General features: G+C 42.8%; 1 protein-coding gene across 3 annotated transcripts in view; it reads right to left on the bottom strand.

Moving 5' to 3' along the window:
- The window catches only part of PDPR (pyruvate dehydrogenase phosphatase regulatory subunit), a 46221-nt gene that overhangs the window by 5188 nt on the left and 25734 nt on the right, over positions 1-15299 (bottom strand). For all 3 annotated transcript variants that reach the window (XM_079799560.1, XM_079799561.1, XM_079799562.1), the window contains 8 exons: positions 14628-14752; positions 12080-12235; positions 11775-11908; positions 11287-11435; positions 10711-10823; positions 9338-9432; positions 7748-7837; positions 1602-1784 (listed from right to left, as the gene is read on the bottom strand). In XM_079799560.1, the coding sequence (XP_079655686.1) occupies positions 1602-1784; positions 7748-7837; positions 9338-9432; positions 10711-10823; positions 11287-11435; positions 11775-11908; positions 12080-12235; positions 14628-14752 (1045 nt within the window). The remainder of the gene's footprint in view (positions 1-1601; positions 1785-7747; positions 7838-9337; positions 9433-10710; positions 10824-11286; positions 11436-11774; positions 11909-12079; positions 12236-14627; positions 14753-15299) is intronic.

Genomic DNA, 15299 nt, shown 5'->3' with positions numbered 1-15299 from the left:
TTTTTCTATTTTATAAACACGGATTTCAATGACAAGACCACATAGAACAAAATATTTAGGAAGAAAAATAAATATTCCAAAAACACTTGCTAGAATATTTTAGGAAAAAAGCATTTTTATATAATCCCAACAAAAAGTCCATGCATATATATATCTGTATTCAATGCATACATGTTTATATATGCAAATGTACAAAAACAAGAGCAGGATAAAATAAAAGTATAAATGACTTTAATTTTCTTGATATATTCTATTTTCTACAATGAATATTCATTTTATATCAGAAAAATTGTTATCTATAATTTCTCAAAAAGAATACTGTAAATCTATACTGGTAGGGAATGATTGTTAATATAGCAAGGATGTAGTATCCAACCATCTAGGTTAGAAAAGTGGCCAGGGGCCGAAACCGGTTTGGCTCAGTGGATAGAGCGTCGGCCTGCGGACTGAAGGGTCCCAGGTTCGATTCCGGTCAAGGGCATGTACCTTGGTTGCGGGCACATCCCCAGTAGGGGGTGTGCAAGAGGCAGCTGATCGATGTTTCTCTCATCTATGTTTCTAACCCTCTATCCCTCTCTCTTCCTCTCTGTAAAAAATCAATAAAATGTATTTTTTTTTAAAAAGTGGCCAGGGGCCCTAGCCGGTTTTGCTCAGTGGACAGAACATCAGCCTTTGGACCGAAGGGTCCCGGGTTTGATTCTGGTCAAGGGCACATACCTCGGTTTCAGGCTCCTCCCTGGCCCAGGCCCTGGTCAGGGTTCATGCAGGAGGCAACCAATCAATGTGCTTCTCTCACATCAATGTTTCTCTGTCTTTCCCTCTCTCTTCCACTCTAAAAAAATCAATGGAAAAATATCCTCGGGTGAGGATTAAAAAGTGGCAAGGGAGCACACCAGTGCCATTCCCTTCCTCAACCCCGCTCCCGGGCACATATCCCCTAACCTCTAAGGGACTCCAGGAGACTTGCAACCAAGGGAGCAATAGGCAGCGGCAGCTCATCCTGGGCTAAGGCATCCCAGCCTCTCCTGTTACTTCTATGCCCTTGTTTCACCCTCCTAAGTGTATTTTTGCTGTGGTCAATAAACACTCATTGGTTCGAAACACACAAATTCTAAAGGAGAGACAAGAAACTGCTCCTGATAAAAGTGGCAGTGAGACAGGTGGCGTTCACAGGTGGAGAAGAGAACTCACCCAACATTCTCTTCAATTATGAATTTTTAAAAATCATGGTCATATATTACTTTGAAAAGAAACCAAAAATTAGGCAGTTGAATGGAAGATAACTAATTTGTACAAATATTCATGGCATGTTCATGTATCACTACATTCTACTCAGAAAAACTTCCCCAGAAAGCACTCAGTCTAAAAGAGAGCAAAGTGCTGAAAACAGGTGCTGTCAGTTTCTTGTTCTCATATTAAGATGTTTTATCCCATAGATATACTAATCATTCTAAGGACATCCTAATCATCACAGTTCACCTGATGCTATCATTGAGGTCTCAGTACTTCCACCCTTTCCTTCCACATCAGCCCGCTTCCTGCTCTAACACAGATGCCCTGCACAGGCAGGTGAGTGACAGGAGTGCGCACGGACACAGTACCTTCTCTAATTTCACCCGAGACTCTCGTCCACATTCCAGGGGGGTGGTGAGGGTATTCAAATCCTGACCCCAGAAGGCAAAAAACTTCTCAATTCGGAGACTACGAAGAGCATAATACCCAGCATTCCGGATTCCGTATTTCTGCCCAACACTCATCACTTCATTGTAGACATGTAGGGCATACTAGAGGGAAAGATGAAAGGGTAGTAAGCAGCAGACCTTCAGATTTCAACCTGGAGTGTGTCTGCCTTGCCTGATGGCTGACTCTATTAATCTGAAGGGGAGAGGTTTGTATAAAATTCTCAGGATGTCTCATCAACAAACCAAAGTGCTACAGCCCAGGAGTAAGGAGCCAGGGTCACCCTTAATGCAGATGTAAGCTCCATGAAAGCAACATTCATATCTTTTCATGCTTCTAAAATGTCTAGGAGACTAACTTAAGTACTTACTAGTATATAGCAATTATTAAATAACTCACAGAAGCACTCTCAGCTCCAAGAAATGACTAAGCTCAGCTGCTTCTCAAATAGCCTGCTCACCCTCCACTGGCTTTGTTCTCTGCCCCAATTCCCTATGAGCTAGCCCCGCTATGAAACGTGGTACACATCACTCTACCATGTGCCCATAACAGCTAATTTTTCACACAGATTACAGCATATTTTAAGAGATCCAGGATGAGTCACAGAGAAAGGAGCCAGGGAAGCAGAGCTCTCCTCCCTGCCCCACAACATCGGCCTCTCACATTGTTGGGGGTTTTTTGTTCCAAAAATGTGTAAGTATCAAATAAATGAACAGTTTTCCAAATTGAAAGCAAAATATTCAATCCCTATATAAATATACTCTGTTAAGTCTAAAGCCTAATAGCAGACTACACTGTTTGCTTTAAAAACTAAAAAGTAAAAGACAAAACAAAGACAGAAATAAGGCAGATACTACATGATCTCACATGTGGAATAAAAAAAAAAGCAACTCCTAGAAGAAGTGATCAGACTTATGGTTACCAGAAGTAGGGGTGGGAGGAGGAGGAATTGGAGGGAAGTGGTCAAGATGCAAGATTTCAGTTGTAAGTTAAAAAATAGTAGGAACGCAATGTACAACCTCATGACTCTAGTTAACACTGCAGTATGGAGTGGAGTCAATACTAAGAGATCTCAGCACAAGTAAAAATTTTTTGCTTTTTTTTTTTTATCTATAAGTAATGTATCTGCCTTAGCCGGTTTGGCTCAGTGGATAGAGCATAGGCCTGCGGACTGAAGGGTCCTGGGTTCAATTCTGACCAAGGGCACGTACCTCTTTTACAGGCTTCTCTCCGGCCTAGGCCCTGGTCGGGGTGTGTGGAAACAACCAATCAATGTGTTTCTCTCACATTGTATTTCTCTCTGTCTTTCCCTCTCTCTTCTACTCTCTCTAAAAATCAATGGAAAATATTCTCGAGTGAGGATTAAAAAAAATAATGTATCTATAAATTTATGGCAATAATTTTATAATATGTGTAAATCAATCCATTACACTGTACACCTTAAACTTATACAGTGATGTATGCCAGTAATCTATCTATATATATAAAAGCCTAAGTGACCGTTCAACCATTCACGATGATGCACACTGACCACCAGGGGACAGACACTCAATGCACAGGCATGGAAACATGGAACAGACTGATGAATCTCAGAGGGAAGGGGGAAAGGGAGAGGACAGGAAGAGATTAACCAAAGATTTATATGCATACTAGAGGCCTGGTGCACGGATCCGTGCACCGATGGGGTCCCTCGGCCTGGCCTGCAGGGATCAGGCTGAAACTGGCAGTCCAACATCCCCTGAGGGGTCCTGGATTGCAAGAGGGCGCAGGCCAGGCTGAGGACCTCACTGGTACACGAATCCATTCACCGGGCCTCTAGAATCTCAATAAAACTTGAAAACAAAAAATATCAGCTTCACTGGTGTTATATTCTTTGTCCTGGCAATGTGTGTTGCTCTTTAAATTGCACTACTGCAGCTGAACAGCCTGTGGGAAAGGAGAACACAGCTTGTGAAATGTGTGAGTGAAACACCTGAATGAGCAAAGTAGGGGGAGGAGACCAACAGAGACTGGCAGGGAAAGGAGGATAAAGAGCCAATATCTGGTCGGCTTGGTGCTTTACAGCCTCAAACTGAATACTCTGTACTGGAGTTAAGAGGATGACTAAGGAGGAAAGGTCTAAAGCAGGTGACCAGTCGTGGGCTAGTTGAGAAGAGCAAAGGGAAAAGTGGGTCCCCCATCATTGACTCATTTCCTCACTAAATGCTGGGGAAACCACCAGAGTGGGACCAGTCCAGGAAAATCAGAAGGCAGACACCAGGGCCTCCGAGTCATGAAGCTGCTGGTGTTATATTCTTTGTCCTGGCAATGTGTGTTGCTCTTTAAATTGCACTACTGCAGAGCCTCCCCCTCCTGATGGGGTTTGGCTAATCAATGACATGTGCACCCAGGTGGTAACACCTGAATGACCTGATGACACTTCAGAATCAATCCCTGTCCATATAGGCAAAACCTATCAGCTACATTTGTATCTCTTCTTAAATAGTGAATAGTACTCTCATCTTAATATTTTTATAATACTTCTAAACATGGAAAAGCAGATGAAATTTCATGGGCAGATAATTTTGTGTTTCACTTAATAATTGAGAAAACCTAACACTACGAGTAATATGACTGATGTTAAGAACAGGACAAGGATGCCTATGATCACTGCTACCTGTCACAATGGAGTAGGGAAAGAAATTGTAGGAATAAAAACTGTTAAGAAGCCCTATCTGGTTTGGCTCAGTGGATAGAGCGTCGGCCTGTGGATTGAAGGGTCCTGGGTTCGATTCCAGTAAAGGGCATGTGCCAGGGTTGTGGGCTCGATCCCCAGTAGAGGGCATCCAGGAGGCAACCAAGTCATGATTCTCTCTTATCACTGATGTTTCTATCTATCTCTCTCCCTTTCCCTTCCTCTCTGAAATCAATAAAAATATTTTTTTTAAAAATTGTTAAGAAGAAAAACTTACTACCTTTATATGTTAAGATTGAACCTTTGACATTTCAGAGAATCAACTGAAAACAACTGTAAACAATAATTTAGTAAGGAGTTAGGTTAAAGAATCAATATACAGGAAAAACAGCTTTCATAAGTCATAATCACTTAGATACCCTTCCCAGTCATAGCAACAAAAAAATATTATCCAAATAAACTTGAGAAATGTACATCTACATGAAGAAAATGTCAAATACCTTTGAAGATTACAAAAACCAAACAAAAAACCAATAAAAAATAAAAAGCATACTTTGTAAGATTCAACACATAAGAAATGTCAATTATCAGCCCTGGCCGGGTAGTTCAGTTGGTTAGAGCATCATCCCAATACACTAGGGTTGTGGGTTCCATCCCTGGTCAGGGCACATACAAGAATCAACCAATGGGTGGTGGAGACCTGGGGGGAGGGGAGGGGCTGAGAGGGAGATGGTGGGGGGGATGGGAGACAATGTAATACTATCAACAATAAAAAATATATTTTAAAAAAAGAATCAACCAATGACTGCATAAATAAGTGGAACAACAAATCAATGTTTCTCTTTGTCTCTGAAAAATAAAATAAATGCCAATTCATGTAACACGATCCAAACCATAGGGTGGTGTTTTAACTACATGATTATTAAGTTCACAGGGGAAAATAAGGAAACAGGAATTGTTTTTCTTTTCCAGAGTTTTCTAAGCTATGAGAGAGGATAAGTACTTACAGACATTAAAATATATAATAATGAATAATTAAAACTGTGATCCTGGATCTGAATAGACCGACAGAACAGAGTAAGAGTCCAGAAATAAACCCAAATGCACTTAGTCTCTGTCAAAGGTAGAATCTCAAATCAATTGGTTTTCCAGGTGGAAAAAAAATAGTTTGAGCTGTATCTCATAAAGTGCACCAAGAGACACTGTGAGGGGATGAGCATTTAAATATATAAAAGAAACCACAACCCCGTAAACTGCAACTAACACAAAGTATAAAGGCACTAAAAGAAAAATGGAAAAACTCTATAGCCCGGGAGTGGGGAAGCCCCTTCCACAAAGACTGATCAATTCAACTATATAAAAATAGAATTTCTGCAATATATGAAACATTTTCCATAATAAAAAGTAAATTTTAAAAAATCCTTCTACATGCAAAAACACAAGTCAAAAGACAAATGGCAAATTGGCAAAAATATTTTACAGCTCTACAGCAAGGACTGTTTGATTCATAGAATGCCGAGAAACTGGTAAAAAGTACCAATAATTCAATACAAAAATAGATAAAGGATAGGACCAGAACATTTACTCATACAGCATGTACTAAGCATTCACTATATGCCAAGTATCTCTCTAAAGTGCTGAGAATATAAAACTTAAAAGACAAATATGCCTGCCCTCAGGAAACTTACATTTAAACAGGTAATCCAATGAATAAAATATATATATGTATATATATTTCATTATGGAGAAAAATAAATCAGGAAAGGTGGATAGGGAGAACTGGGGTTGAGGGTGGGGTTGCAACTTTTTTATTTTTACTGATTTCAGAGAGGAAGGGAGAGAGAAACATCAATCATGAGAGAGAATCGATGACTGCCTCCTGCACACCCACAGTGGGGATCGAGCCCATGACCCGGGAATGTGCCTATTGGGAATTGAACTGTGACCTCCTGGTTCATAGGTCGACACTCAACCACTGAGCCATGCCAGCAGCTTGGGATTGCAACTTTAAATAAGGTCTCATCAAGAAGGTGACATGTGAATCTGACCTGAAGGGGGTATGGCTAAGATGTTGGGAGTATCTGTCTGATAGAAGGGGCGCCAAGGGAAGGAGAACAGCAAACGTCAGAGCCCTGAGGCAGGAGCAAGCTGGCATGTTCAGGGACTAGCAGGGAGGGAGGGAGGGAGGTAGAGAAGACATGTTGCATAAGATCAGAAGAGAACGAGTGGAAAATGGGCAGGGAGACCTGTGCAAGCCCTGCAGGTGGGTGGGCTTTTACTTAGAGATGGTTTTGAAAAGTTGCTCAGTCTCACACACACAAGAAAACTAAAGCTGCACTGACCAACTGTTTTGCACCTATCAGCCTAAAGTTTGACACCTCCATATGTTGGCACACTCTTGTACACTGCCAAATTTTTATAATAGTAAAAGGACTAGAAACACCATAAATGTCTATTAGTACCAGGCTGGTTAAATAAATTACGACTCAACTATATGATGGAATAATATGCCACTATGAAAAAAGAAAGGAAAAAAGAAAGAGGAAGCTCTTTCTCTTTAAGTACTTATAGGAAAAAGATCTCTATGATAAACTGTTAAGAAAAACAAAATGAATGCCCAGCTGGCGTGCCTCAGTGGTTGAGCATCAACCTATGAACCAGGAGGTCACGGTTCGATTCCCGGTCAGGGCACATGCCCGGGTTGTGGGCTGGATCCCCAATGTGGGGCATGCAGGAGGCAGCGGATCGATGATTCTCTCTCATCACTGATGTTTCTAACTCTCTCCCTTTCTCTCTGAAATCAATAAAAAATACATACGGTATATTAAAAAAAAACAACAACAACAGTATGCTTCTGTTGGTCTAAAAGGGTTAAAATATGCCGAAACCGGTTTGGCTCAGTGTATAGAGCGTCGGCCTGCGGACTGAAAGGTCCCAGGATCGATTCCGGTCAAGGGCATGTACCTTGGTTGCGGGCACATCCCCGGTAGGGGGTGTGCAGGAGGCAGCTGGTCGATGTTTCTCTCTCATCGATGTTTCTAGCTCTCTCTCCCTCTCCCTTCCTCTCTGTAAAAAATCAATAAAATATATATTAAAAAAAATAAAAATAAAAGGGTTAAAATATGTCTTTGAACTTCCATATTCACAAAAATTTCTGACATGACAAAAAACTAAGATCACATAGTTAGTAGAAACTGGTCAAATGGAACTGAATTTTTTGTTTTTTTTAAAAAACCATGTGAACATATCTATTTTTTAAAAAAGTAAATACCTTAGTTAAACATGCTAAAATGTCTTTAATGCAGCCTATTCAATTACCCAGATACAACAGGGCTCTAACCCTGCCAGTGCTCAGCAGGTGTGGGACACCAGCACACCTTCCTTGCTTCTCACCTCTATGGGGATGTAAAGCATGAAGCCTGGCTCTCCCGTGTGAGTCATGCTCATCACCCGGATCCCATTGGCATAGCCCACACTCATCTCCTGTGGAAACAAAGGGAGATAGCGTCAAAACTCCAAGGGAAGAGGATGGGTGTCTGAGGCAAACCCCTCTCCTTAGCTGTGCACCCCTTGACCCTAAAAGAGACATGTGAATGAAAGAATTTCATCCTCAAAATGATCTGTTTTCAGGTCTCCAGGTCATTAGGAATGGAACAAAGCCTTTACAATATCTTTTCTTTGAATATCATCAATATCAGGAGTGCTAGCCAAGCTGCTGATGGGAAATGGAGGCAAAGTCTTTGACAAACAGGAAATAGTACTTTTTGCAAAGTCCTGCTAAAAATTTGTTTTAGGTGCATAGGGAGCAATGAAGACCAGGAGTCTCCTCCAGGGCACTCGGCAGACAGTCCTAGGCACCTGCCCACAAAAGATGATGTCTGGTGCCCAGAGAACACGGTTCACCTGCTATCCTGGGGTCTGATGTTCAAAACGTGTTCACAGCAGCTCCGTTACCTCTGTCTCAATTCCTGTTCCTGCGAAGGAAAGTGCTAAGTCCCTGGTGGCACTAAAGCAAACATTCCACAGGAAGTCCGGCATCACATGGTGCTCTGCAGGCATACACGGATGGATCACTCGTCAAGAAGCAAAGACAACCCTCGCCAGTTTGGCTCAGTGTGTAGAGCATCAGCCTGCAGACTGAAGGATCCTGGGTTTGATTACGGTCAAGGGCACATGCAGGGTTGCTGGCTCAATCCCCAGTGGGGGGCATGCAGAAGGCAGCTGATCAGTGATTCTCATCATTGATGTTTCTATCTCCCTCTCCCTTCCTCTCTAAAATCAATAAAAATTTAAAAAAGAAGCAAAGACACTGAAGGAGTTAGTAATGGCTAACAGTGAGTTTTCTGTGGCTTTCACTCTGCCAGAGGAAAAGGAAAACTAAAATCAATTAGTAGGTGGATCCCAATTTTGGTGTGAACATCAAAGAGCCTCCTTCAATAACTGTCCCCAAGCTGCTTTTTACAGGTTGACAAAAACATTTCCCATTTGGACCGCAAATCAACCACTTCAAGAGGACGCAGTTATTTCTTTTTTGTTCAGTTACAATTTGTTTCACTCAGCTATAGTTGCCAAGTATAAGAAAGAACCGTATGTAAGTTGTTTAGGAATTCACCTACACCACTTGTTACCTGAAGATGCCACATACACAGAAGCTGCTATGCCTCTGGGCATGGGAGAGAGAAGAGCTGCTGGAGAGAAGGGACCTGACCCTGACCGGCGTTTTATAATCCTATAACGTAGAATCTGCTGTTATAGAAATCAGTAAGTATATAGAACTGATATTCAGAGAAGTTAAATCCACTTCAAATATATCCTAATGCTTATTAAATAAGGAGACCTTGAAGGGTGAAAAATAAATGAATTTATTCTGTCATTTTATTAATAAGTCAACACATTTTGTTGACTTAGTAAGAACATGCAATTGCCATCTCTTAAAAAGATATTCCCTGCCCATTCAAGAACTAGAACCTTACTGGTACTCACCTTGCAAAAGAGGCTTGGGAAGTGGTCTGGAGTTATCGGGGCATAGGACAACTCGGACAGCACATCCACAGCTCGAGGACCAATCAGATTGAGGGCTAAACAGAAAAGAACAAGCGATGTCTGGCCGCTCCAGGTAAACAGCTGAGCCAATGGGAAAGGTCTGTTGTGGACTTGCTCACATATAACCAGGCCGGGGTGGCAAGACCACAAGAGCATCCCTTTGTTTAGGCGGTCCAAGGTGCACCTGATTCTGACAGATACATCTCTCCCGACAGGCCTACTAAATGCAGCTACTGACTGCTGGCATAAGAACTAACTAGAGTGTTTCCTCTTCCTAGGGACACAGGAAGGCAACATTCCATAGACTCCTTTGCAGTCAGATGGGACCATGAGACCAAGTCCTGGCCAATGGGATAGGAGCCCACTCTAGGACTGGACATACTCTCCTGCATACTTCCCATTTCCCTCATCTTTCCAGTGTGGCTATGTGTTGGGAAAAGCCCCAATCCCAAATCAGGACCAGGAGAGCTGCCCAATCACTCTGGATCTGTCAGTTTGTGACAGCAGCCTGTGCTAAGTACACTTTATCTTCATTCAGCCATAAAACAACTCTGGTTCAACAAGATTCTGTAGTTTGCCAATGTGGTAGCAAGAGTTTGTAATATTTGCTGCTACAATGAATTGAGAATGAGGGCCTGCTGGAATGAAGGGCAGGAGTAGGTTAAGTAGGGGGAGGGAGGAGTTACACCTAGAATGGGGGTGGGATGGCATTAGAGGAGGGATGCTCCCCCGACTGAACCACTGAAATAGTCAGGAAATTTAAGTCATCCTTAACAATTATTCACTCATTGCCCAGCTGGTGTGGCTCCGTGGTTGAGCGTCGACCTATGAACCAGGAAGTCAGGGTTCAATTCCCAGTCAGGGCACATGCCTGGGTTTCGGGCTCAAACCCCAGTAGGGGGCATGCAAGAGGCAGCCGATCGAAGATTCTCTCTCCCCATCTCCCTCACTCTGAAATCAATAAAAACATATTTTTAAAAATTACTCACTCATTAAAAAAAAGCTAAGGAAAATTTTTGAGGAAAATAATACTTAGATAATAAATATAAAAATGCTTTAAAATTACTTACTCTAGAAAACTAGAGAAAACAAAAATTATTTATTCACTCACTCAACAAATATTCACACTCCTAACATGCTGGCTGCAGGGGACATGGCAGTGAACAAAACAGTAATTGAAGAACTCATTTCACATTTCCCTTAAAAAACTCAGGAAGTATCAGAGACCAATTTTCTATAACCAGCGAGCCTCTCCCACGCTTCTAATTCTGACAAATCTGGGTCCGCTCCCTGGGGGACCCGGAGAGAAGTACCCGTGTATTTCCAGGTGACGTCCTCCAGGAGCAGGTCGCTGTCCAGCGGCATGTGCTTCTTAAGCCAGGCCCAACAGTGGACCTGCTGGTCGGTCGGAGAAATCATGAAGAAACTGAAAGTGAGACCCACAAGCAATCAAAACCAGGCAGCAGAGAAGAGGATCGGGAAGCAATCAAGTTCTGAGCTAGTGTCAAAGCACTGGGTAGAATACTGGCCAATGAGCTCTTAGCCTTCAGAGGGCCAGGAGCATGGAACTTGAGGACACACTATGTAAGGACAAGTGGAAGACTGACTTCTGTCACTATACAGACCTACTAATACAAGATAAGATGTCTTCTCCCAGTAGAGTAACTAATTTTCCACATCGAGTTTTGCATAATCTGATGAATTTTTTTTTTTTCTTTCTGGTGATTTTTTTTTTTTTTTGTACTGGACTGCTAATGGACTGGCCATGAGGTAGTGAGGTGTTTCTGTCCTTGGTGTGATTCAGGGTTCCTGGGGGAGCTGGGTGCTATGCTCAGTCACAGTACCCGGGGACCAGTGCTGGAGGGAGCCAGCGCGGCAGCTGACCTCACCTGCGCTTGTTCAGGCGCGCTATGCTGCAGTCATTTTCATATCCTCCGCCCTCATTGAGCATGCCGGTATGCACGATGTGGCCCACGGGCACGTCAAGGTCATTGGAGAAGAGGTACTGCAGAATTTCTAATGCCTGATCTCCGGTGGACTGCAGAGTTAAGACACAAAGCAGAGAAAGCACAAGAACATTTGGCTGGTAACACGGCCTCATGAGCAATGTGACTTGCTACAAAAATTCACTGCAACAATATTTTCAGATTTACATCACTGTAGGAAGCACCAGAGAAAGCTAGCTGTTGATTCTAATGATAAATGGGCCTCTTAAGCAGATTAAAAACCAGAAACAGAGCTAAAATTTCAGAAAAATGTTGCAATAAAGATATGATATTAAAATATACCAGAATTCTTACAGAATCCGCTTTAAAGAGACAGATGAAAAAAGGAGGCACCGTCTCCTAATCTGTTATATTGGTTTCCAATTACTTACTGTTATTTCAAACTTTGTGAAAGAGGACATGTCAATGACACATACGGCTTCCTTACAGCACTTGACTTCAGACTCCACAATGTCAAACCAGTCCGGCTTATAGAAAGTCTTGCTCTGCTCCAAAGCCAGGAGGTCTGTGGACCAGAAAAACAAAAGGAGAAGATTTATATTGGGGTGTCTCCTGTATAGTTAGGTTTCATTATTTATTCTTCCAGGAACACATTCTAGCTATATACGTTTAAAATACATTGTATTAATTCTCAAAAGCAAAAAAAGTGAACAAAAGTGAGAATGTGCCTCTTTACCCTTGTCTGGTGGCACAAAGTACTTCGGCCTCTCGAATCCATGCTTTTCCATCCACCTGGCTCCTTGTGCGTCCAGCCGGTCATAGAGAGGGGATGTGCGTAACTGCCTCCCTGTCTGGAAGTCCCAACGAGGAACCTTCAAATCGTACAGCAGAGCTAGAACAGATGAGAACAGTCCATGAAAGCCCAAGCCAGTGAGCTGAGTGCACACTACCCACTAGACTCTGGAGTTGCTCCCATTCAAAAGAGCATCCTTTCCAGGCTAACGTAGCATAACTTGCCAGACGGCACCAGTATAACAGGCATGTTCCAGGAGAAAGAAAAATATTGCAAGAGCTGGTGTCACCCCTTCATAGTTATATAGCTGTGAGTCACATGACAATTCTACATCCCTGTTCGCAATTATGGTTCCAAATCCGTAAGTAGATCTAAACTTTGCTAAGCTCTGTCCGAGAGATGGGAGGTATCGAAGGTCATAGGTGGTTACAAAGTGTGAAAAAATGGCACTTGATTCTTTACAGTGCCTGTGCTATTGGGATCTCAGACCCATTACAGACATTTCCTCTGTAATGCTGAACCCACTTCTGAAGTGAAAGGTCACAGCATGCCTCATTTGACAGCTTGCACAGTATTGTCCCAGTGACATTATCCACATAACAAGTTAGGGTCAGGATTCATTTCTCCTAATGTCCAGTCTGCAACAGCAATGAGTAAAAATAGCCAGAAAGAGTGTGACCTCTAGTTCCTTCCAAAGAGAAGACCTGACCTCACACCATTCCACACAGGAGGTACCTTGGGGGTAGTGGGGGAGGTTGGGAAACTAGAAATCAGGAAACTAAAACCCTGGTTTTCTTATATTGTGACAACTTGTCCATCTCTGATATTTTAGGTTCTACTTTCCCCATTTTCTATCATGCCTACAATTTCTATTTTATGAGAATCAGAAAATGCCATCTAACATGTCATGTCATCAAGGAGAAATTCAAGCTGTTATGATTTGCATAGGTTCTAAGTAACTATGGATGGGGAAATCTGGACTTATGATAGTTCAACATTTTAACCAAAATATTTGCTAAAAAGAAGGAAGCTTAGCAATTACACATACTGCTGCCAGGTCCCAAATCTCCCCCAGATATGAGTTCTCTGCCACAGGTCATACAGGTGTTAAAGGTCACCAAATGCTCACGATGAATGGAACCACCAGCTACTGAACCAGCAGTTCATTCTTTAAAAAAAAGTTTTTACTGATTTTAGATAGAGGGGAAAGGAAGAGAGAAAGCACAAAAGAAAAATCAATGTGAAAGAGAAGCACTGATCAGCTGCCTCCTGCACGCCCCCTACTGGGGATCAAGCCCACAACGCAGACACATGCCCTGACCCTTAATCAAACTGGGAACCTTCTGGTGCACGAGACAATGCTCAACCAACTGAGCCACACTGGCCAGGGTGAGCAGTTCACTCTTAATCAAGAATAGTGATCACAGCCAATGCATAAATATGCCCCAAATATCTACCTACCTACCTACCTACCTACCTACCTATCTAAAAGCCTAAGCAACCTGCCGACCAGCCAACTGGCCAGTAGCTATGACGCACAATGACCACCAGGGGGTAGCCGCTCAACGCATAGGCATGGAAACATGGAACAGACTGATGAATCTCAGAGGGAAGGGGGAAGAGGGGAGGGCAGGAAGAGATTAACCAAAGATCTTATATGCATACTAGGCCCAGTGCACATCCCTGGGCCTGGCCTGCAGGGATTAGCCCGAAACTGACTCTCTGACATCCCCGAGGGGTCCCAGATTGCAAGAGGGCGCAGGCCAGGCCGAGGGACCCCACCGGTGCATGGATCGGGCCTCTAGTTTAAATATATTTTGGCAAAGTCTGAAAATAGTTCCCCAGTATAAGAAAAATGAAATTACAACCTGATTTGGTTTAATTCCTAAATAAAAGTTAGAAAACAAATGCAAGACAAGGAAGAGTACCTAGTTAAGTTAAAATGAAGAGCTGGATCCTTCAAAGTTGGAGGGAAGCAAAAACAAGGAGAAAGAGCAGGGACGTATGTTTTGTATGCACGTGAGAAGTGGTTTTCTATCTTGCCAGAGTATCAGGGGTTAATGACAGAAGTCACTCAGAGAAGCTTTAAGAATAAGTTGGCAGGTTCGCTGCATTGGAAAGCAAATCGTGATCTCAAAGACCAAGTGGGGAGCCGGAGCACTCACTGTGACATCGGCTTTCCAGACACAGTGGGAAGCAGGCAATGCTGGGAACATACTAGAAGCTGCTGCCCGAGTCTGGCAGGAATTACCACCTGAAACTCAGTGCACTGTCCTGCCCGTGAAGTAAACAGGTACAAGATGCGAGAGAAAACGTTCCACTAACATCACAGGGACACCATGTCCCCGACACAAGCCTGAAACAGTTAAACATGAGGAGCTCAGCTTGAAGCAATTACTGAAGAACTGAGGAGAACCTGCCCTCTGAATGACAGAACAGGCACCAAAGAAGACACCTGCAAGCAGGTGCGACAGGATAAAGCTCCACTTACGCATGACTTCCATGACCCGGTGGCGCAGAAAGGTGCGGCTGCTCTGCAGGGCTCCAAAACGCTTCAGGTCCAGCTCCCAGACGTTTTCTGAGGGATAACCATGCACCATCCACTCAGCGAGGTACCTGTTGGGAGGGGGAGGAGGGGAGCACTAGTAGTTGGGCCTCAGATACTCTGAACACTGTACCAGGAATCAAGAACCAACATGATCAAAGATCCTGTCTTGCCAGAGAATGGATGAGCAATTCTGGGCAATTTCCTTAACTTTTTGGAAGAAACAAACATGGATCCATCTCCTGCGTTCACAAGACCGCCATGAGGATTTTAGCTCTAATGATAAGATTCCCCAGAAAGTGTTTAAGACAAGGGCACATCTAGGAAGAAATAAGACTAAAAGGTATACAAATGTACTCTAATTTATACATCCATGTGTTTATTTTTGTCTGTAAAACAGTCTCTGTAAAACAGGAGGTTATAGTTATCTGAACACATCTCCTCTGCTCCAAAGGTTTTTTGTAACTCCACTTCCATAACTGTTTTCAGAGCCATTCTACAAGTCACTCAAGAAAAATGGCCTCATTAATTTTTTTAAAAGTTTTTAAATTGTGAATACACATAGCATAAGCTGACCATCTTAACCACTTTCAAGTGTAAGGTTCAGTGGCATCTGAC

Source organism: Cnephaeus nilssonii, assembly GCF_951640355.1.
Source record: "Cnephaeus nilssonii genome assembly, chromosome: 20".
NCBI lineage: Eukaryota > Metazoa > Chordata > Mammalia > Chiroptera > Vespertilionidae > Cnephaeus > Cnephaeus nilssonii.
Note: the sequence above shows the minus strand (reverse complement) of the source record. Positions and strands in the feature narration are given on the sequence as shown.